The 22,330-nt window shown below is 40.8% G+C and overlaps 3 protein-coding genes and 1 long non-coding RNA gene across 4 annotated transcripts; 2 read left to right on the forward strand and 2 right to left on the reverse strand.

Moving 5' to 3' along the window:
- The first annotated feature begins 5,776 nt into the window (after positions 1-5,776).
- LOC109401476 (probable proline--tRNA ligase, mitochondrial) lies at positions 5,777-7,337 on the forward strand. The gene is made up of 3 exons (XM_019674046.3): positions 5,777-5,993; positions 6,053-6,307; positions 6,378-7,337. Exons 1-3 carry the CDS (start codon positions 5,901-5,903, stop codon positions 7,335-7,337), a joined length of 1,308 nt encoding a protein of 435 aa, XP_019529591.3. The 5' UTR covers positions 5,777-5,900.
- On the reverse strand, positions 7,327-20,169 carry LOC109410447 (protein ARV1). Its single transcript, XM_029869969.2, has 3 exons — positions 19,939-20,169; positions 19,576-19,855; positions 7,327-7,715 (listed from the first exon to the last, which is right to left on the reverse strand). Exons 1-3 carry the CDS (start codon positions 20,077-20,079, stop codon positions 7,357-7,359), a joined length of 780 nt encoding a protein of 259 aa, XP_029725829.2. The 5' UTR covers positions 20,080-20,169; the 3' UTR covers positions 7,327-7,356.
- Positions 15,137-19,569, reverse strand: LOC134292203 (uncharacterized). The gene is made up of 2 exons (XR_009999521.1): positions 16,970-19,569; positions 15,137-16,934 (listed from the first exon to the last, which is right to left on the reverse strand). It is a non-coding gene; the product is annotated as an uncharacterized LOC134292203 (long non-coding RNA).
- Positions 20,170-20,217: 48 nt separating the features above from the next.
- Positions 20,218-21,850, forward strand: LOC109410445 (leucine-rich repeat protein 1). The gene has a single exon (XM_019684001.3). The coding sequence runs from the start codon at positions 20,353-20,355 to the stop codon at positions 21,601-21,603; it is 1,251 nt and encodes a 416-aa protein (XP_019539546.3). The 5' UTR covers positions 20,218-20,352; the 3' UTR covers positions 21,604-21,850.
- Positions 21,851-22,330: the final 480 nt, after the last annotated feature.

The following is a 22,330-nucleotide window of genomic DNA, read 5'->3' on the forward strand; positions in this document are numbered from 1 at the left end:
TATCAACAATGTAATAATGCTTGAAAATACATCAGAACATAGATACTTTTTAAACGTTGAAAAAAATTAAGATGGTTTGACGTTTTCACCCATTTAGAGAAAAATGAGTCAAATTTTCTATACTGCACAAAAATTACTAAATGTGTTCTTCCTTTAATCCAAATAGGCTTTAATATATCTTTTTATAGATATCGTATGAACAGAAGTAGAAAATCTTTGGATATCAAAAACAAAATTTTATGAAAATGATGCAAAAAAAATGCATTTTTTTCGGAAAAGATCCAAACTGTCAATCCATCATAACTTTTTTCGACGTTTAAAATGTACCCATGTTTTAAATGATTTTCAAGCATTATTACATTGTGAATATAAGTTCAAAATTTCATTCAATTCGGTTCACTGGTCTCCGAGATATGACAGCTCAAAAATTAGTAGTCTTAAAAATAGTGTTTTACTAGAACGGTTATAACTCTGCGAAAGATTAACCAATCGAGCTCAAATTTGTACAAATGATGCACATATATTAGGTTGACAAACAGTCAAAATTTGAGAATATTTGATGCACTCTATGAAAAGTTACAGCATGTTGAATTTTTTTGTGAGAGAAAAAAAGTTGCCTATCCCAAACATTTTGGCCATCCCCTGTACCATAAGGCACTGCACTGTTTTGACTTTCTATGGGGTTTTGACGTTTCTTGGCTTTGTTGTTTACAAAATTTCTGTAAGAATGAAAGAGAAGGAGAGAATTTCATGCAGTGCCCTCTTATTACAATGGATTACTGCACGAATGCTGTCCTGCTTACTCCCACACGAAATTTGACGTTTGAGAGGTGTCGGAACCGCTGAAACGTCAAATTTTCTGTGAGAGTAAGCAGGCCAGAATAAATTCGTGCAGTGGACCATGAGCCTTTGCACGAATCTGGCATACTGCTCACTCCAATAGAAAATTTAAAAACAGCGCGCACTGTAAAAGTCAACGGCAAATTCGTACAGAGCGTACAGAGGCTCATACACATATCACATGGGTGTCAAAGTAAAACTTGTACTTGTACTTGTATCTGATAAACTCTAGTAATCCTACATTATAGAGATCTGCGGAGGCGGCCATTGTGAGCCAATCGTGCAGAGAGAACTGTCAAAATGTAAGCCAAATGAACATGCTTATCGTTCGTAGGAAGGCGTCGTTTGAACGGTATTGCAATCGGAACTAAATAAATTAAAATTATTTATTTTTAATATCGAGAAATTGGCGGCAAATGGAAGTTTAGTAAAAAGATATAAAGTTTTTATTATCGTCGCACCACCAAATCGAAGTCGTCGCTTGAAGCACATGCGAAGTTGCAGCTGCGAAGTAAATTTGAATCTAAGGACTGTTCATTTTATAAAGAGGACAACTTTGCAAGGCTATAAAAAGAAAACGCGTAGTTCAAATTTGAGCAGCCTTGGTTAGTTGTTCAGTACATTATATTAGCAGATAATAACCATAAATAAATTGGGTTAAAATTATTGAACTTCATAGAAATGTGGCAAAGTGTTTCGAGAGATCAATTTTTCAATTCCTAAAAACTAAAGATAAACACAAAATGTCTGTAAAACATCGGTATATCGTTTTTAATTGCATAAAAGTGTTTGCCATGCTGCAGCAGTTTGAGTGATACGTAATCTGGCAAAATATAAACCTAATCGGAATAATGGTTGTTGAGATATTAAAGTTACAAGTTGGACTCGATTTTCAGAATAAAATTTATTTGTTAAACAAAAATGTATAAAAATATTAAATTTTGAATGTTTTCAATGGATCTAGTCGAAAGTACTAATAATGGAATTTCAAATGCAGAAAACCGCTTCTTGATAGCATTGTTGGCTTGGTTACTGTGCTTCATGGCAGCTACCGGAGATAAAACCACTTCGTTCTTTGAAGGTTCTTCTAAATAACGATGTACTCTATTGCAAATACAACTTAACAATGATGTCGAAAATAAAAATTAACATGTAGTTATTTTCAAATAAGGTATATAATCACATAGGGTCAGACCTTGCTGAAAATAAATAATAATAAGCTTCTCTAGAATCAAAAACTTGCATTTATGGAGCAAAAAGTATGCAATTTTTCATTATGGTCATCATTAAGTATTAAATTTATGATGAAGAATGTACTTTAAAGCATATTTTTCTTCGGTATCATTTAGAATGCGATTCTCTTCTATACTGGACAAATTTTGAACTGATTCCGTAGTGTTATGGCATCACTGGACTTAAATAAGTATTTTTTATCAATTTCATTGATAACAAGGCAACTCACTATATCAAGCTGTATAATGCTTGGTGCATTATTACTGACCAACTATTACACTCTACCTTTAGAAGAATAGTATTAGATCCCAACACATTGAAAAGTTCATGAAAATTTTAAAGTTATGTATGTGGAAAGTTGTGTAGAATTTTGAGAAATGGGGTTTTATTGAGTTTTAACGAAAACCGCTTCAGTTCCATAACTAAGAACAATTTGTGTAATGTTATATTTTTCCTACACTGTAGAATAGCTATGGAAATTTAGCAAAAAACCGATAATGATTTTATTGAAAAATAAAAAAAATATCACACAAATAATGTGTCCTCTTTATAAAATGAACAGTCCTTAGTTTTTCTGTTGCGCATCATTAAGCTAATTAAGAGCTACAATATGCACTAATCCAAATTTAGTTGCGACATTTCTAAGTATGTTAAAAATCAATTTTCGCACGTTCGGTCACTTCGGATTTCGACCAAAAGCATAATATTTCTGCTTTCAAAAGTTCATGCTTATGACGACACTTTTGTTGTTGTTGTTGTTGGGTTTTTCCGTTTATGGCTTGAGGTACAGTGCCTCATATCCGCCAGTAGCTGACGACACTTTTGTTGCTGCACTTGTCGAAAAAACTTCCATTGCTACTTCTTGCTTCACTTCTGCCGATGTGATTAGCGTAACACTTTTGCAATAAATTTCAGATTTCTTCGATTGCTCCGGTATTTAAACAAAATTTTGAAAAAAAATTCTACCATAATTAGAAAATGTAAACAAAACAACTTGAACCACAACGAAGTTACGCACAAAGTTTGAACATCTAGCTTTGTAGCAAGTGTTGGCAGCTGTTGTAAACAAAATAAACAGCGTTATTGTTATTGTTATTGTTTATTTTAACTTAAAATTTAGAAAGAGGGAAAAACCCCTTTGAGTGATTTCGGCATTTCAAAAACGAAATCTTTCTCAAAGAGGCACAAAACCTCTTTTTCTTTTCAAATAACATTACAAAAATAGCAATAAACAGCGTTGCCGAATCGACATATGTAACTTCCGCTCATCTCTATGTAGAGGATTTCTAATAAACTCCACCCGCATAGTTGAGAACTGAGAGAGAGGAGACAGCTGGCTTCGAATGCGTGCAACTTAATGTCAAGGAGGACCTGTCACAAACTGTCACCGCAAACCGAGCTGAAAATCGCACATTGATGGTGTGGTGTGGCCAAATATCCAAAAAATCTTATTAAAGTTTCGCTACGTTTGTCATAATTAAAAAAGACAATATTATGACGGCCAGTTTTCCTCAACCAGTGCTTCGAATGCAAATATTTCCCATGCTCTGTCGCAGTGAACTCAATATGCAAATCATTTTTGACCAATAATATATTTTCAAACCATTGTGCTGCGCACAAAATTGTGAAAAAAATAAGACAAAGAAATGTAAACATAGTGGTTGTCAGTGAGCTGTCTCCTCTCTCTCAGGTTGAGAACAGTAAGCGTACTATCTCACTTAAGTTAACTTGAAGAAGCGGGGAGGCCACATGAAAAGCTAAGAAATACGGCTACTTTGGAGGTCACTGAAGCGACCGGTAGAATACAAGTAGGCGGTAAATCCACAATACTATGTATAGCTGTGGAGGAATCCCAATTAACAATCACTCATTGTAACAGGCACCGTTAGGGGCTGTCCATTAATTACGTAAGGGAATTTTAACGATTTTTCGACACCCCCTCCCCCCCTTGTAAGATTTTTTGTAGACAACCCAAAATTTTTTGTATGGCGCGTAAGATTTCTCACAGCATCGTTTTGTTAAAATCAATTAATCAAATCAGGCCAAACATGTCTAAAGGTCCTATCTGCAGAAGAGAGGCTCTCTTTGGTTTCCCTCTCTTTCGTTAAGGCTTTTTACGGCATCATCAGCATCGGCAGCCATGTTGGATATAAGCCTGAAAATTTCAAAGTGATAATTCTCTGCCACCAAAGCGAATATTTGTATGAAAAAGTATCATCCTATACGCTCACTCGCAGTGATTGCGATGATACTTTTTTTGCTGCGTTGCTGCAGAATTGACAGTTTTTTATCACTTCAAAAATGCGAGGCGAACAATCATTGAAAAGCAAAAAGTCAATGATTCGTTTGAAAACTTAGTGATGCAGTAAGACACCTTAATATCTCAGCTGTTCATTTAAATTATGATTACCGTCAAGGCACCATTCACCGTGGATTTAAGAGGTTTCGGGGCAAATAAGGGCTGTCATTTGACACCAGTCTTATAAACATTGTTGGTGCCGCTTTTAATTGCCTTCATTATAGGATAAAATTGAAACAATATCCACAGACGTAGAAAATTTTTCACAAAATTTGGTGATATAGTATAATTAGTAAAGGGTAGTAGGGTCGCCTAATTCCGTGGTAGGTCACCATTCACCGTGGTAGTAGGGACCCATTCACCGTGTATGAGAAATTTTATTCTACTTTGTTTAAAAATTATCAAAATAACCCAGCCAAGGGAATTTTCTTCGTTTAAATTCATTTCAAGTAATAACTTGCAAGATTTTATTAGAAAAACGAATTTTCAAATTTTCGATTTTTTCTAGATATATGGGACAATATGGGGCACGGTGAATGGAGACCATTGATTTTTAGGGTACCCATTTACCGTGCCTTTTTGGTTTCAATTAAAAAGTACGAGTAATCGTACTTTCTTGTTAAACTTATTTCGGTAATGCAAAATACATACCTGATATGAGAATATAATTGTTTCTTGGTGGAATAAAAACGTTACTACATTTAGTTCATCGCTTAAATCACCTTAGCGCAGTTTTCGTTTTTTCACCATGAATGCAGTGAACGAGCAGAAACCCGCTTCATGTAAACACACTTTAGTGTCAAAATGATACTTTTGAATGTTTTTAATGAGCGTTTTGACATGGTAACAATACATTAGTGTTGTATTGGTGAAATTGAAGGGAAATTGTCATATCATTCAATCATAATATGAAAATAATGAAAAAATATTCGAAGGCACACGGTGAATGGAGCCCCCACGGTGAATGGCGCCTTCACGGTATCTCCTTTCATAGAACGATGGTCAACTCAATCGTCTTTTGATTTGTAATGCAAAAGTAGTTGAAAAGGGTACCATTACATTGCAATTATTGAAAGAGAAAGTGAATAAAGAGAGCCTCTCAAATGCAGATAGGACCTATTGAAATGTTCAGCCTGAAATGTCAAAATTACTTTTATGGAAAAGGTGGAATTCAGTAACAAATTTTGAAAACGACGTATAATCAATGGTGTAGCATTGATTATTCGTCGTTTTCAAAATTTGTTATTGAATTTCACTTGAGCGCTCTACTTGGGAACAGGAAACTTATCGTAAGTCCATTCAAACAAAAACCCGATTGTTCTGGCTTAAACGAACATTCTGTCAACACTGAAAAGCTGTCAGTTTCAAAGAGGAAGTAAAGCACGTTTATTGTTACACCTCTCTCCCTTCTCCCTTCTCTCCCTAGCACGAGTGTAGACGTGCTAACCGAGCGAGGTTCAAAAAGTGCTCTAATTCATAATTATTTTACTGTACGTATTATGAATAGTTTCTAGTGAAATAAACAAAAATGAACAGACTTTCGAAGATTTTTCAACCTTCTTTGATAATACCAAAAAATGCAATCGTCAAGAACCAAGACATTACATCCAAAAGTCAGCGGGTAAGTTCTATCACCACTTACGATTCGTCGCGCCGCTCATCCAATCTCTCTCTTCTCAGCTGATGCTCGAACAGGGCCTTATCCGGCAGGCTGGCAACGGTACCTTTTACATCCTGCCGCTGCTGCAGCGCTCGGTTCAGAAGGCCATCGACCTGGTCGATTACTATATGCAACGGATGGCCGGTGCCAAGAAGCTTACCCTACCGATCCTGACCTCGGCCGATTTGTGGCGCAAAAGCGGCCGCCTCGAGACGGCAGGCGGCGAACTGATGAGCACCACCGATCGGCACGGCAAGCGGCAAATCCTGGGACCGGTGGGGTGGATAAAGGACGAAAGTTTAGGGAGTCATCTGTTCTAATCAGTTTTATTTTTTGGCCTTGCAGACACACGAGGAAAGCGTTACCGCTTTGTTGGCAGCGATTTCGCCGGTTTCCTACCGGCAGTTCCCGCTGCGGTTGTACCAGATATCGACCAAGTTCCGAGACGAAATGAAACCACGTTTCGGGTTGATGCGAGCGAAGGAATTCCTGATGAAGGATTTGTACACGTTCGATGTGGGACTGGATGAAGCTAGGCGAACGTACGACGAGGTCAACGAGGCCTATCGAGCGCTGTTTGAGACGGTGGGAGTTCCTTTCGTGAAGGTAAGAGGAGACACCGGGGTCATGGGGGGATCCACCTCTCACGAGTACCATTTCCCCAGTGAGGTCGGTGAGGATCAGTTGGTTTGCTGTAGCGTATGCGGTATGGGGTGCAATCAGGAGATGTTCGATAGCAGTAGGCCTTGCGAGCGATGTAACAATGATAATATCGTGCGGCAGGCGGGGATCGAAGTAGCCCATGCGTTCATACTGGAGGATAAGTATAGCAAAGCGTTGGGCGCTAAGTTTTTACACCAGAACGGGAAACCGGAAACGCTTCAGATGGGTTGCTACGGGATAGGAATTACCCGGCTGATTGCGGCCGGGGTTGAGGTACTTTCTAGTGAAACGGAGATCCGTTGGCCTGTTCCGTTCGCTCCGTTTAAAGTCTGTTTGATTCCACCGAAGAAAGGAAGTAAGGAGGAAACTCTTGTTCAGCCGTGGTTGCATAAACTGGAGGGAGAAATCAACAAACTAGTCATGGTAGGCTCGGATATTGTGGTAGATGATAGGACTAACCTAACTATAGGCAAACGGCTTCTGGACGCCAAGAAAACCGGATATCCGGTTGTGGTTGTGATAGGACCTAAGGCGGCCGACGAGGGCGACGAACTATTTGAAATTCACAATCAAACGGACGAGACACAGAAGCTGTTGGGTTTTAGTGAAACAGTTAAAGAAATTGGAAGAATTTGTTCGTAGCTGTTAGCATCTTTAATTTTTACATCAATGCATTTAGAAATAAACTAATCTCGGTTAGGAAGTAAGTTTTAACGATGAATGCCAAAAGTACGATGACAGCCGATTTTGTCCACGCGCACTGACTGACTACGGAGTGTATCTGAATGAGGGAGATCACAAAGTAGGCCACCACCAGCGAGATGTGAATGGCCATTGCTGAATCGGTGGTGTGCTGCTTCCAGATGATGATAGGAATGAAGAAGAATTTGGCAATGCTGGCGAGGATGGTGCCCTGCAGCAGTACCACGGGATAGCTCTTTCCTGCGTCCAATCCAATGGTTTTTCGATGTAGAAGAATCCGCGTCAATAGGTAAATGAAGATGTAGAGCAGGATGGTTCCTGTTAGGATAAATTGTTATAGAAATTAAGGTAAATCAATTACAAATTGCTTGGGTGGTTTAAAAAATTGCTTGAGCTCCTTACCGCATAGAATCGTTAGGAACATACATACATACATTTATTTGTTCAACATCACATTTAACCCTCTAATACCCAATCCCGCCTTTAGACGGGGTATAGTTTGAGTATTTTTGTAATTTTTGTTTCGTGGAAAATCATTTTTTTTATATTTTTGGCTGATATTCAGCACTGTTCTGTATATCTCAAAATGGTTTTTGGTGTATTTTAAAGCGTATTTACATTCTTTAAAAATAATTGAAAAATTGATGTTTTAGTCACCTTTTAGAAGTCATTGTTTATTTTGTATTGAATCGCTACAATTAACATATTTTAAATTTTTCCCAAATCGTTCTATCCTTGTTTAATAGTTTAAGGGAATCGAATACACTCTAAAATTATTTTCCTTAAAATTACATGGAAAATAAAATTTTTTGTGAAAAAAATTTAAAATAATAGTTTTTCAACAATAATCATAAAATCTCAAAATGTTTTCATCTCAAAAAATCCGTTCCCAAAATCGGCTTCCAGGAAAAATATAAAAGTGTGGGGATGTTCAAAAATAAAAATTAGAAAAATCAAAAACTGAAATTCACGAAATCGAGAATTGAAAAGAATCATCTTCTAAAACATGTTTAAATCGATTTTAGATGACGAAAAATGATATTTAGATCAAAATCAAAAATTTGGGTATTAGAGGGTTAACCCTCTAATACCCAACCCCGCCTTTAGACGGGGTATAGTTTGAGCATTTTTGTAATTTTTGTTTCGTGGGAAATCAAAACTTTTATATTTTTGGCTGATATTTAGGACTGTTTTGTATATCTCAAAATGGTTTTTGGTGTATTTTAAAGCGTATTTACATTTTTTAAAAATCATTGGAAAATTGATGTTTTGGTCACATTTTAGAAGTCATTGTTTATTTTGTATTGAATCGCTACAATTAACATATTTTAAATTTTTCCCAAATCGTTCTATCCTTGTTTAATAGTTTAAGGGAATCGAATACACTCTAAAATTATTTTCCTTAAAATAACATGGAAAATAAAATTTTTTGTGAAAAAAATTTAAAATAATAGTTTTTCAACAATAATCATAAAATCTCAAAATGTTTTCATCTCAAAAAATCCGTTCCCAAAATCGGCTTCCAGGAAAAATATAAAAGTGTGGGGATGTTCAAAAATAAAAATTAGAAAAATCAAAAACTGAAATTCACGAAATCGAGAATTGAAAAGAATCATCTTCTAAAACATGTTTAAATCGATTTTAGATGACGAAAAATGATATTTAGATCAAAATCAAAAATTTGGGTATTAGAGGGTTAACCCTCTAATACCCAACCCCGCCTTTAGACGGGGTATAGTTTGAGCATTTTTGTAATTTTTGTTTCGTGGGAAATCAAAACTTTTATATTTTTGGCTGATATTTAGGACTGTTTTGTATATCTCAAAATGGTTTTTGGTGTATTTTAAAGCGTATTTACATTTTTTAAAAATCATTGGAAAATTGATGTTTTGGTCACATTTTAGAAGTCATTGTTTATTTTGTATTGAATCGCTACAATTAACATATTTTAAATTTTTCCCAAATCGTTCTATCCTTGTTTAATAGTTTAAGGGAATCGAATACACTCTAAAATTATTTTCCTTAAAATAACATGGAAAATAAAATTTTTTGTGAAAAAAATTTAAAATAATAGTTTTTCAACAATAATCATAAAATCTCAAAATGTTTTCATCTCAAAAAATCCGTTCCCAAAATCGGCTTCCAGGAAAAATATAAAAGTGTGGGGATGTTCAAAAATAAAAATTAGAAAAATCAAAAACTGAAATTCACGAAATCGAGAATTGAAAAGAATCATCTTCTAAAACATGTTTAAATCGATTTTAGATGACGAAAAATGATATTTAGATCAAAATCAAAAATTTGGGTATTAGAGGGTTAACCCTCTAATACCCAACCCCGCCTTTAGACGGGGTATAGTTTGAGCATTTTTGTAATTTTTGTTTCGTGGGAAATCAAAACTTTTATATTTTTGGCTGATATTTAGGACTGTTTTGTATATCTCAAAATGGTTTTTGGTGTATTTTAAAGCGTATTTACATTTTTTAAAAATCATTGGAAAATTGATGTTTTGGTCACATTTTAGAAGTCATTGTTTATTTTGTATTGAATCGCTACAATTAATATATTTTAAATTTTTCCCAAACCATTCTATCCTTGTTTAATAGTTTAAGGGGATCGAATACACTCTAAAGTTATTTTCCTTAAAATTACACGGAAAATAAAATTTTATGTGAAAAAAAATAAAAATAAAAATATTTCAACAATACATAATCATAAAATCTCAAAATGTTTTCATCCCAAAAAATCCGTACCCCAAATAGGCTTCCAGGAAAAATATAAAAAAGTGGGGATGTTCAAAAATAAAAATTAGAAAAATCAAAAACTGAAATTCACGAAATCGAGAATTAAAAAGAATCATCTTCCAAAACATGTTTAAATCGATTTTAGATGACGAAAAATGATATTTAGATCAAAATCAAAAATTTGGGTATTAGAGGGTTAAGACAAGACATAATCAACACTAGTACGCCACAGTACTCGGTTTGTGGCAGCCGCTCTCCATCCTCGGTCGCGCCCAATGCTCGCCAGGTCACACTCCACCTGGTCCGCCCATCGTGCTCTCTGCGCTCCACGCCTTCTTGTGCCAACCGGATCAGTTGCAAACACCAGCTTTGCGGGGTTGTTGTCCGGCATTCTTGCAACATGTCCTGCCCACCGTATCCTTCCGGCTTTAGCCACCTTCTGGATGCTGGGTTCGCCGTAAAGTGCAGCGAGCTCGTGGTTCATTCTTCTCCGCCACACACCGTTCTCCTGCACACCGCCGAAGATTGTCCTTAGCACGCGTCGCTCGAATTCCGAGTGCTTGCAGGTCCTCCTCGAGCATGGTCCATGTCTCGTGCCCGTAGAGGACCACCGGTCTTATTAGCGTTTTGTACATGGTACAATTGGTACGTGGGTGAATCTTTTTCGACCGCAGTTTCTTCTGGAGCCCGTAGTAGGCCCGACTTACGCTGATGATGCGCCTCCGAATTTCACGGCTCACAGCCGTCAGTAAGGATCCGAGGTAGACGAATTCCTCCACCACCTCGAAAGTATCCCCGTCTATTGTAACATTACTACCCAGACGGATCCGGTCGTGTTCGGTTCCGTCTACCAGCATATACTTTGACCACCAGTCCGACTTTTGCTGCTTCGCGTTTCAGGCGGGTGTACAGCTCTGTCACCGTTCCAAATGTTCTGGCAATAATGTCCATGTCGTCCGCAAAGCACACAAATTGTTCGGATTTTGTGAAAGTCGTTCCTCGGGTGTTGAGCCCGGTTCGTCGCATCACACTTTCCAGAGCGATGTTGGAAAGTAGGCATGAGAGTCCATCACCTTGTCGCAGTCCCCGGCGAGATTCGAATGAACTGGATAGTTCACTCGAAACCCTTACGCATTTTTGAACACCGTCCATCGTTGCTTTAATCAGTCTAGTCAGCTTCCCAGGAAAGCCGTTTTCGTCCATGATTCTCCATAGCTCTGCGCGGTCGATACTGTCGTATGCCGCTTTGAAGTCGATGAACAGGTGATGCGTTGGGACCTGGTATTCACGGCATTTCTGGAGGATTTGCCGTACGGTAAAGATCAGGTCCGTTGTCGACCGGCCGTCGATGAAACCGGCTTGATAACTTTCCACGAACTCATTCGTTTTAGGTGACAGACGACGGAAGATGATCTGGGATAGAACTTTATAGGCAGCATTCAAAATAGTGATCGCCCTGAAATTCTCACATTCAAAATGGTCGCCTTTCTTGTGTATGGGACAGATTACCCCTTTCTTCCACTCCTCCGGTAGCTGTTCGGTTTCCCAGATCCTGACTATCAGCCGATGCAGACAGGTGGCCAACTTTTCTGAGCCCATCTTGATGAGTTCAGCTGCGATACCATCCTTACCAGCTGCTTTGTTGGTTTTGAGCTGGTGAATGGCATCCTTAACTTCCCTCAGCGTGGGAGTTGGTTCATTTCCGTCCTCCGCTGCACTGGCGTCGTCGTTTCCTCCGTTGCCGTGGGCTCCCGTGCCTACGTTCTCCACGCCGTTCAGATGCTGATCGAAGTGCTGCTTCTACCTTTCGATCACCTCACGTCCGTCCGTCAAGAGGCCTCCGTCTTTATCCCTGCATTATTTCGGATCGCGGCACGAAGCCGTTGCGGGATGCGTTGAGCTTCTGATAGAACTTTCGCGTTTCTTGGGAACGGCACAGCTGTTCCATTTCTTCACACTCCGCTTCTTCCAGGCGGCGCTTTTTCTCCCGAAAGTGGCGGGTCTGCTGTTTTCGCTTCTGTTTGTAACGTTCCACGTTCTGTCGGATCCCTTGCTGCAGCATTACCGCCCTCGCTGCGTTCTTCTCCCCTAAAACCGTTCTGCACTCTTCGTCGAACCATTCGTTCCGTCGATTCCGTTCCACGTACCCGATGGTGCTCTCGGCTGCGTCGTTGATGGCTGCTTTCACTGTACTCCAGCAGTCCTCTAGAGGGGCCTCATCGAGCTCGCCCTCGTCAGGCAACGCGGCCTCGAGATTCTGCGCGTATGCTGAGGCGATATCCGGTTGCTTCAGTCGCTCTAGGTTGTACCGTGGCGGTCGCTGGTACCGTACATTGTTGATGACGGAGAGTTTTGGGCGCAGTTTGACCGATTCTATAACATTCCCCAGAAAACCATTCCCCAGAATACCAATCCCCAGAATTCCATTCCCCAGAAAACCATTTCCCAGAATGTACCATTCCCCAGAATGTACCATTTCCCAGAAGTCCATTCCCCAGAAATCCATTACCCAGAATGCACCATTCCCCAGAAATCCATTCCCCAGAATGTACCATTCCCCAGAAAAGTTTAATATACTCGTCTAAAAAGTTTAATTCGATACACAAACAGTACAACGTTGATCATAATGATATGTTATAGGCAAGGATTTTAACATTATAGTGTTATTACGCGCAAACATCTATTTCTTATACATAAAAATATTCTACAATGGTTCAAACGTTTAATTACCATTGTACACAGTTGCATGTTGATCTTTAAACCTATCTTGAAAGTTCACAAACTGTCCATTTCAGTTGCGTTGCTATAAAATGTTTTGTTTTTGACAGATTTGTGAAAATTGTGCAGCACTTGTTTCACGATGAATAAAGTTTTAAAAGTGATGTGCAAAATTTACAGAGAAAATGCATTTTCTTTTGATGTTGTTCAGTGTACAAGATGCTGTTACCGAACGGTAACTTTGCGCTTATGGTGGGGGAATGTAGGGAAATGTTTATATAGCTACTCCAACGGTCGCTTTGAACAGTGGGCGTCGTGCGTGTCGATCCAATGCGCGCCACGGTACGTCAACGCGCAATGAAGAATGGTGAGTTTCTGCAGCCGCCTGAAGCGGGTGGCGATGTGGGCGGAAACACTGAGATCGAGAGAAAATCGGAGAATGGGACGGCGAGGGAGGTGACGAACGGTGTTCGGATCAGTGAATCCTTAACCGTGCTCGAGGAAAGAAGTGCAAAGTCTTAGGGACGGAGTTGCCACGTTTGCGGCCTCCGATCAGTGTAAAGAAGTGCGGATCCAACCTCGTGGGGGGGTTCGATTTGGGCTGTTGACGGACTAGATTACAGCACCCGCTAGCTAGGGAACAGATCGCGACAAGCTGCGGTAACCCACGTCAAACCGCCGCCACCGGTCAGTGACATTTCTTCGCTACGCTTCTCATCGGCCGCAAGTTCGTCCGGCCAGAATCTAACGGCCGCCGGACCGTATCAGGAAACCACCTCCCCCCCCCCCCCGTGCAGGACTCTACGTTACACTACGAGCTCACGTTAGCCGCTATTTCGCCGAATCGCGACGGCCTGCCGGCCACGCCGCACTTTATCCTTCCGTGCCGGATCGAATCCGGACCACAACCGATTGCCGCTCTACGATTAACCTGCCGGAGACACGATGAACGAGATCCGTGTACCGGCGTTCCACCCGCCACTGCACGACGCCTTTTTCAGAAATCAATAAATCTGTAAGTAATTCAAATCTCTTTTTAGGTCAAACCCCACCGAAAACTTCCCCATCCGAAACGCCCTGGGACCCGGGAGTCAAAAGAGGCCTTGAGTGCCCACCCCGAAGCGGCCGCGGCTCAGACCAGCTGCTTGGGGCTTTGGCCCGTCCTCCTCTGGGGCGGAGCAATTGACTCCCGGGGTCAAAGTTTGTTTCAATGCTAATGGACCAGTTTATGGTCGGTTTATATTAAAAAGATTTTTCTATCGAAAACTTTGAGTTACTCGGAAAGACTCAACTGACCACGTTTTTCTACGCAAATGGTTGGAGGAATCCATCCCAATGGATGTTCCTAATTATTCGCTTCAAAGGCCCTTCATTCATGTGGTATGAGAAGGGCTTTTATCATTATTCCAATACAGTAGACGTTCGATAACTGCAACATGTTTACGTTTCACTTAGCGAACGAAAATTCGATAACTGCAACGCCTGACAGTGTCAACAAGCCGTCAATTGACGTAAAATGAACGAAAAATTCCTTCGACTGTTCATTAGGGCTAACATGGCGCACCATTTTGACGTTTGGCGGTGCGATAACTGCAAATTTGTTGCACTTACCGGACTTGCAGTTAGAAAGCATTGCAGTTAAACCGTTTGCACCGACCGAACGTCTACTGTACTATGGAATAGAAAAAGTGATCATAGGAATAAGCAGTTTTAATGCCAGCAATTCTAAATATTTTTAATGAAGAAGGAAAAAAGGTATCATTGTTTTCCTTCTGGCTTTCAAAAATCCAACAATGTTCCTTCTTTTAAAACATTTTTTTTTCTTAGAATTAAGGCAATTAGTATTTTTTTTGGAATTATAACTGCTTACATTTTCAACATAGATTCTCCCTTCTTTTCTACATAGGCTGTTCTTTCAAATTGCACTTTTCAGGAAATTATGGGCATTATTGCAACCACCGGTGTTAAATTGATGTTATATTTATTATATATTTTTTTCAAATTTCTAAACACCTGTGATAATTACCTAAACATTGCAACTCGAAAGAACAGCCCATGTAGAAAAGAAGGGAAAATCTATGTTGAAAAAGTAAGCAGTTGTGATGCCGATAATTTCCTGAAAAGTGCAATTCGAAAGAACAGCCTATGCAGCAAAGAAGGAAACATCTATGTTGAAAATGAAAGCAGTTATAATTCCTATAATTGTACCAATTGCCTAAATTCTAAAAAAAAAGCTTGTTTGAAAAAAGGAACAGTGCTGGGTTTTTGAATGCCGAAAGGAAAACAATGTCACCACAGACAAACAGACGTAACACTTCGAACATTTTTCGATTCAAATTTTAGTCTCGGAAACAGATTCGCTTAATTCTAAAAGGACTGAATTTGGCCAACCATCAACTAGGTGGCAGTAGTGTCAAACTCGAACAAAAACGATGCGAGCGCCGCGGATTGGCAGTTGGTCAACCCTCAAATAAACCGTTAAATCGAAGTACGATGGCAATTATCAGAGTGTTACGTTTCCTTCTTCGTTAAAAAAATGTTTGAGTCGTTATAAGAATTGTTGGCATTACAACTGCTTATATGTTCATCAACAATTTTCCCTTCTTTTGCATAGGCTGTTCTTTCGAGTTGCACTTTTCAGGAAATTATCGGCATCGCAACTGCGTATATACTTTTTTAACATAGATTCTCCCTTCTTTTTTGCATATGCTGTTCTTTCGAATTGCACTTTTCGGGAAATTATGGGCATTACAGCCTCCACCGGTGTTAAAATTGCTAAAATATTTATTTAATATTTTTTTTCAAATTTCTAAATACCTGTGCTTGTGGTGCCGATAATTACCTGAATAGTGTAACTCGAAAGAACAGCCTATGCAGAAAAGAAGGAAAAACTTCGTAGAAAATGTAAGAAATTTTGATGTCGATAATTTACTGAAAAGTGCAATTCGAAAGAACAACCTATGCAGAAAAGAAGGAAAAATGTATGTTGAAATAGTAAGCAGTTGCGACGCCAATAATTATACCAATAACCTAAATTGTAAAGGCAACCCGAATAAAAAATACAGTAGAAAAACCGAATGTTGTATTGTAACAGTACTATTTAGAACCATATTGTTACAATAAACACCACTGTAAAAATAAAAAATACAAAAACAATAAGATGTAATGTTAGACACCATACAGTGAATTGTAAATGAGATTTTTACAATATACTATACGGGTTGTTAAGTATCGTAACAATATAAAAAAATATTTTTCTCCATATATATTTTTTTACAAAACCATACATTTTATTGTAAATGAATTGTTCGAAATACTGATACGTGGGCTTTAATATACCGTACATTGTATGGTACACGTATGGTTTCAAACAATAAAATGTACCGTAAATATATTGTTTTTAATTGTAATTTCACTACTGGTTATAAATTTAATCATGGTTTTGGAATAGTTCTCTTTTGTTATGTTGTATTGTTTTACATTAGATAAACCATATAATGTTATATTATCTCGTCATGTTCCTTCGATAATGGCAGTTCTAGCCAAACTAACCTAAACTCGTCTAAGTCTGAGTAGCCTCTGATTGCATTAACAGTTGAAGCTTAAGCTCCCATGTCCCACCAGCCAGATAACCGGGTTTTGCAAACTAAGCATTATTTGTGGCAACACTTTGAGCGGCATGATGGAACTATGCCTAGCGCGCTAAGTGTTATTAGACCACTAATGTAGTTGCATGAAGTGGGTGACGAGGTACATAAGTATCATTACAGCGTGCTTAACCATTATTGCAATATTGAGGCTCCAATTTGACTGAACTATGAAATGTGTACATAACAACTCATGAGAAAACTGTCAAGTTCGATTCAACTATAAGTTAGGTTAAAAAGCGAAGACGAACTTATTTCAGAAGTCGTTTCAGTGTCCAGTCCAGTCCTTATGTTAAAAATGTCAAAGATAAATCGCATTTAATTCGGTTGTTGTACAAGGCAATTTCACATGAGAGAAGAAGAGAAAAAATAGTGTTGAACTCATCCACTGATTTACGGTAATCTGGCCTGCGTCTTTCCGGGTTGACCTACATTCGTATTCCTTTCATCGCACTCTACATACCTAGCCCACCATATCTCTTGGATATGCAGTCCTTAGGACACCTGGTTTACCACTTTATTTAAACATTTTATTGACTTTAAATAGATGTTTCAACTTATTCACTTTTTTCTCTTTCATTTCCTTTGCAACAAAAATGTCACGAACATCAACAAAACAAAGCACGGAAAAAATCATAAACTGAATAAATAATTAAAAATGCACGGAAAAAGGTTGTTTCCGAAAAATGAATGGTTCAAACGTAAGAAAAACAGTATAATATATTGTTACATTAAAATCGGATGTAAATGTATAGTAGCTACCAATGTGCAAAGCTTTTAGCGAACCATTCCATTACAATACACTATATTGTAGCTGGTACACTGTATGGTACAAGAATGGTTTTCACCAAATACCCTATGGTTAGTTTTTATCCGGGAAATCATGCTTATTTCCAAAGTTTTGAAGAATTTTTGGCAGGATGTTTCTTTCGGTGATTTGTTACGATTAAATATTTGATTTTTAGCGATTAATATAAACCATTCAGGGTCTCCAGTTAGCTTAGTGGTTAAGGCTATGGATCGCCAATCCGGAGACGGCGGGTTCGATTCCCGTTCCGGTCGGGAAAATTTCCTCGACTCCCTAGGCATAGAGTATCATTGTACTTGCCTCACAATATACAAATTCATGCAATAGCAGGCAAAGAAAGCCCTTCAATTAATAACTGTGGAAGTGCTCAAAGAACACTAAGTTGAAGAGAGGCAGGCCAAGTCCCAGTGCGGACGTAGAACCATAAAGAAGAAGAAGATAAACCATTCAGAAATAAAACAATAGTTTTATTTTCTTTCTGGGGAATGGTACATTCTGGGGAATGGAATTCTGGGGAATGGTACATTCTGGGGAATGGATTTCTGGGGAATGGTACATTCTGGGGAATGGTACATTCTGGGGAATGGGTTTCTGGGAAATGGTTTTCTGGGGAATGGTACATTCTGGGGAATGGAATTCTGGGGATTGGTTTTCTGGGGAATGGTTTTCTGGGGAATGTTATAGAATCGTTTGACCATCACCAGATAGTGGTCGGAGTCGATGTTGGCGCCACGATAGGTCCTGACGTCGATAATGTCGGAGAAGTGCCGTCCGTCAATCAGAACGTGGTCGATTTGAGATTCCGTCTGTGTGGTGATCTCCAGGTGTAACGATAAGGGAGGCTGTGTTGGAAAAAGGTGCTACGTATAACCATATGTTTGGCGGCGGCGCAATCAATGAGTCGTAGACCGTTTTCGTTCGTTTGCTGGTGGGCGCTGAACTTACCAATCGTCGGTCTGAATTCCTCCTCCTGGCCTACCTGAGCGTTTAAATCTCCGATGATGATCTTGACGTCGTGGCTTGGGCAGCGATCGTACTCGCGTTCGAGCTGCGCGTTAAATGCGTCCTTGTCATCATCAGTGCTTCCGGAGTGTGAGCTGTGCACGTTTATTATGCTGAAGTTGAAGAATCGGCCCTTGATCCTCAACCTGCACATTCTTTCGTCGATCGGCCACCAACCGATCACGCGCCTCTGCATATCACCTATCACGATGAAAGCTGTTCCCAGCTCGCGTGTGTTGCCGCAGCTCTGGTAGATGGTATGGTTACCTCTAAACGTTCGCACCATGGATCCTGTCCAACACACCTCCTGCAGCGCTACGATGCCGAACCCGCGGTCCTCCAGTAGATCGGCGAGTATGTGGGTACTCCCAATGAAGTTGAGAGATCGGCAGTTCCAAGTACCCAGTTTCCAATTGCAAGTCCTTTTTGTTCGCTGGAGTCGTTGCCGTTGGTCTCGGTTTGTATTATTCGGTTGCTGATTTCCCGTTACAATGGGCTTTTACGGCTGGCTCGTAGGACCTGACACCAACCACCTACTTTCCGGAGGACCATAGTGCACAATTGAGCTTAGAGTCCTTCCCTGGCACTCGGACGTAGATCAGCCGCCCCTAACATGGGGATCAGACGCTGTTGTGGTGAGCCGCTCCTCCTGGAGAACAGATGCTCAGGTTTGCCGAAGCAACCCCCCCCCCCCCCTTCCCTGTCAGCCTACGACCAAAGTTCCCACCGGGGTTGGTTACCCGATCTTCCCTAAGGTTGCTCATAGTTTCCGGCCGATACCGTGAGGAGGTAGGGATAGGAGTTGCTGGGCAGAGGCTAGTGGATCACAATAGGATCTGAATTGCGCAGCATACCCAGCCTTTACCGTGCCAGAATCGTTAGGAACTCACTAACAAAAAACTCCTTCCCGAGACAACTGAGGAGATGCAGAGCTCACGCTCAAATTGTTGAAACGCAGACCTTTAACCACCGACGAACCGACGTGACAGTGGTGTTTCAAAAGTGTCCCCCTAAATTTAACGGTCGACCAGCGAAGCGAGCGAACGCTTCTGTCAAATCAGCGCAGACGCGAACCTTTTATATATGAACACACGGGGGTTTGGGGTCAAGCTATCAAATCAACGCGAACCGTTATAGAGGTGGCGGTAGTGTTTGGCTATTTTTCATCATGGCGTCGAGGACAACAAATTTTAATTTGTTTGTTCTAGCTGTCACGTCGGTTCGTCGGTGCTTCAACCACCGATCATATGGAACCTTACCTATCAGTATGTGCAACGACGACACGTAGAAACCCCTCTCGGCCAGGAAAGGATCGGCCGGGTCCGAGCGGTAGCGCACATTGGTAAACTTGCTGAACGTCTCCGTCCACAGGCAGTAAGCCTCCAGCAGTATCAGGATGATGCCAATCTTCCACAGATTCTTACAGTTCGAATTGTACAGGATGTGTCGGTAGGCGGACTTGCTCAGCAGGACCAGATCGATCAGGATAATGAGCACTTCGAACTCGATGTACTTGTCCGCCGGGGCGTTGCATTTTTCCTGTGCGATTGGGGGAGCGAGATCAGATGGTGGATGTCACTGCTATAGGCATAGGTGAGGACTGAGACGGTGAGGATACTCACGCAGTCGGTTATCTTCAGTACGGTGCTGCTGATTCTTCGGTATAATTCCTGCACTGGGCACCCACAATTAATGCACACATATTTCTGGTCTGTGCTTTTCATTTTACGCAATCGGAAATAATCTTGTAATGGAAGTCTCATTGTTAGTGTTTTTAAAAATACAATTAATTTTATGATGAATAACAGCCAGAAGTAGACTCTCAATCGAACAGCTGATTTTTGTTTATAAAACTGCGAAGCGGAAACTGACAGCATTCTTATCAGCTGTCAAAAAAGGAAGTGAACACGACCGACCTTTAAATTTTAGCGCGCGCGAAAGTTTCTCGGTTTCATCAAAATCAAATGAAAACAGTTTTCATACAAGTGCGGTCTAACATCCTGTGATAAAAAAATGGTTTAATCCCATTACTCAAAATGAAAATAATTTGTGAAACGTGCGTTGTGAATCGAACCGTGCCGGTCGCTAAAAAACCCTTTCAAAAAACGATTCTGGCCATCGGGAAAAACAGCGAAAAGAAACCGGAGGAACCGGTCATCATGCTAATAACGAATGCCAACAAAGCAGGAACCCGATACACGCTGAAGAAGAACATCGCCAAGATCTTCACCCGGTTCATCTCCGAGGGGAAGGCGACCATTTCGTTCCACATCCCGGAGCACGATTTGCAGATCAAGTCCGAGGTGATTCAGCTGACGGGCTTCCTGAAAGTGCTGAAATCGATTCTGACCGGTGAATCGCCGGATAGTGGTGCTGCTCCTGCTGTACCCATGAAGTTACCCTGTCTCACTATTGCCAATAAGAAAACTTCCCTACTGTCATCCTCCTCCAAAGTACTTTCGACGAAATGCGTAATTCGAAGCCGGGCCGATTATCCGCTGAAGGGTTTCAACCGCAATCTAACGCTGCTGCAAATCTCCGACATCAAGCTGGTCAGATTCGATCCGCAGATCCTGCTGCTGAAAAATCTACGCACCCTGAATCTGTCCAACAATTGCTTGGAAAAGATTCCCAAGGAACTCGGACAGCTGCGTTTGAACGAAATCGACCTTTCCGGCAATGCCCTGCACAGCCACGACTGGCAGTGGCTGCTAGGCTCGTCGCTCCAGTCCACCCTTCAGAGTCTGAACATCACCGGCAACAACCTAAGCTACTTCCCGACCGCGCTTATCTACGCAAAGCAATTGGTTCGGCTGGATTTACGAACGAATCACATCGCCAAGCTCCCATTCGCCGTGTGGAAAATGGGGCGACTTCGTTTCCTAAACCTGGCCGGCAATCGACTCGGTTCCGTACCGGAGTCGATGGCACGCATGAAGCTAGACGAACTGGATCTCTCCGACAACCAGTTGGACCAACAAGGCTCCACCGTTCCGGATCTTCGTACCCCAACTCAGATTGGGCACGTTCCGGCCCTGTGGGAACTGGCCGCCCGGGTCGTCGTCTCTCGGAAGGTGTTCTATTCGCCGGGCATGATTCCTTTTCTGCTGGTGGAGCTGATGCACAGGACTCCGATCTGCGGTTGTGGGTTGCTCTGCTTCACGGCGAAGATCCACGAACGGGCTAAGGTGATACGACTGAACTGCCAACAGCTGGTTCTGAACAGCAATCAACTCCTGTATGCCGATGCGGTATTTTGCAGCCAACGGTGCAGCGCCAAACTGTGAGTTACTTTTAAGCTTTTGAAATTATTTATTATGAAAACTTAGCGATTAATGTATGTTTTATTGCATCCGATATTGTCATTGATTACTTTTGTGAAAACATGGGGAAGAACGCTCTGTTCAGTTAACGGATATTTATTGATCACAACAAATGACATTCAATAGGATTAGAAAATTTTATTTGTGTTTTTTATATACAAATTCTTGTAAATATTGAAACTATGCATTAAAATTGAATTCAATCAGTCCACATGAACAAAAAACCATTCAGTTCACGAGCGTCTTGAACGCCTCCATCGTTTTCATCATCGCGGTGTGTGCCGCTTCAAAGTTGGCCAGTTTCTTCGTCATCTCGGTCAACCGTTCCTCGCGGTCCTTGAGCTGTTTGGCCAGATCCAGCCGGCTGCAGCCGGCATACTCCGGATAGAATTCCTCCACCATGCGCCGCTGAAGTTGGTCCTCTTCGGAAACGATCTGCACATCCTCCGTTTGGACCGATGAATTCCGATAGGTTGCGATAGGAGTTGGCGGTGATGGCTTGGGGACCTCCACCGGCGGTGCTGCAATCGGCTCCGGAATGAGTGGATTTTTTGATTCGAGATCATCATCAACCAGCGGCTGAGTGGGGGACGTGTGGTCTAGCTTGATTCGTTTTTCCTCAGGTTCTGGTTCTGGTTCTGTTTCATCAACCGGTGAAATTATTCGCGTTATTTGGCCTTCATTGGATTCG

Source organism: Aedes albopictus, chromosome 3 (genome assembly GCF_035046485.1).
Source record: "Aedes albopictus strain Foshan chromosome 3, AalbF5, whole genome shotgun sequence".
Classification (NCBI taxonomy): domain Eukaryota; kingdom Metazoa; phylum Arthropoda; class Insecta; order Diptera; family Culicidae; genus Aedes; species Aedes albopictus.

What these genes read in the sequence shown, in the direction of transcription:
- LOC109410447 (XM_029869969.2), bottom strand. Translation starts at nt 20,079, where the DNA reads ATGAGACTTCCATTACAAGATTATTTCCGATTGCGTAAAATGAAAAGC. An exon ending in TACTGAAGATAACCGACTGC is followed by an intron (nt 19,856 to 19,938) that starts GTGAGTATCCTC and finishes CCAATCGCACAG; the next exon opens with GAAAAATGCAACGCCCCGGC. An exon ending in GTCGTTGCACATACTGATAG is followed by an intron (nt 7,716 to 19,575) that starts GTAAGGTTCCAT and finishes TTATCCTAACAG; the next exon opens with GAACCATCCTGCTCTACATC.
- LOC109401476 (XM_019674046.3), top strand. Translation starts at nt 5,901, where the DNA reads ATGAACAGACTTTCGAAGATTTTTCAACCTTCTTTGATAATACCAAAA. An exon ending in TTACATCCAAAAGTCAGCGG is followed by an intron (nt 5,994 to 6,052) that starts GTAAGTTCTATC and finishes CTCTCTTCTCAG; the next exon opens with CTGATGCTCGAACAGGGCCT. An exon ending in AGCGGCAAATCCTGGGACCG is followed by an intron (nt 6,308 to 6,377) that starts GTGGGGTGGATA and finishes TTGGCCTTGCAG; the next exon opens with ACACACGAGGAAAGCGTTAC.
- LOC109410445 (XM_019684001.3), top strand. Translation starts at nt 20,353, where the DNA reads ATGAAAATAATTTGTGAAACGTGCGTTGTGAATCGAACCGTGCCGGTC.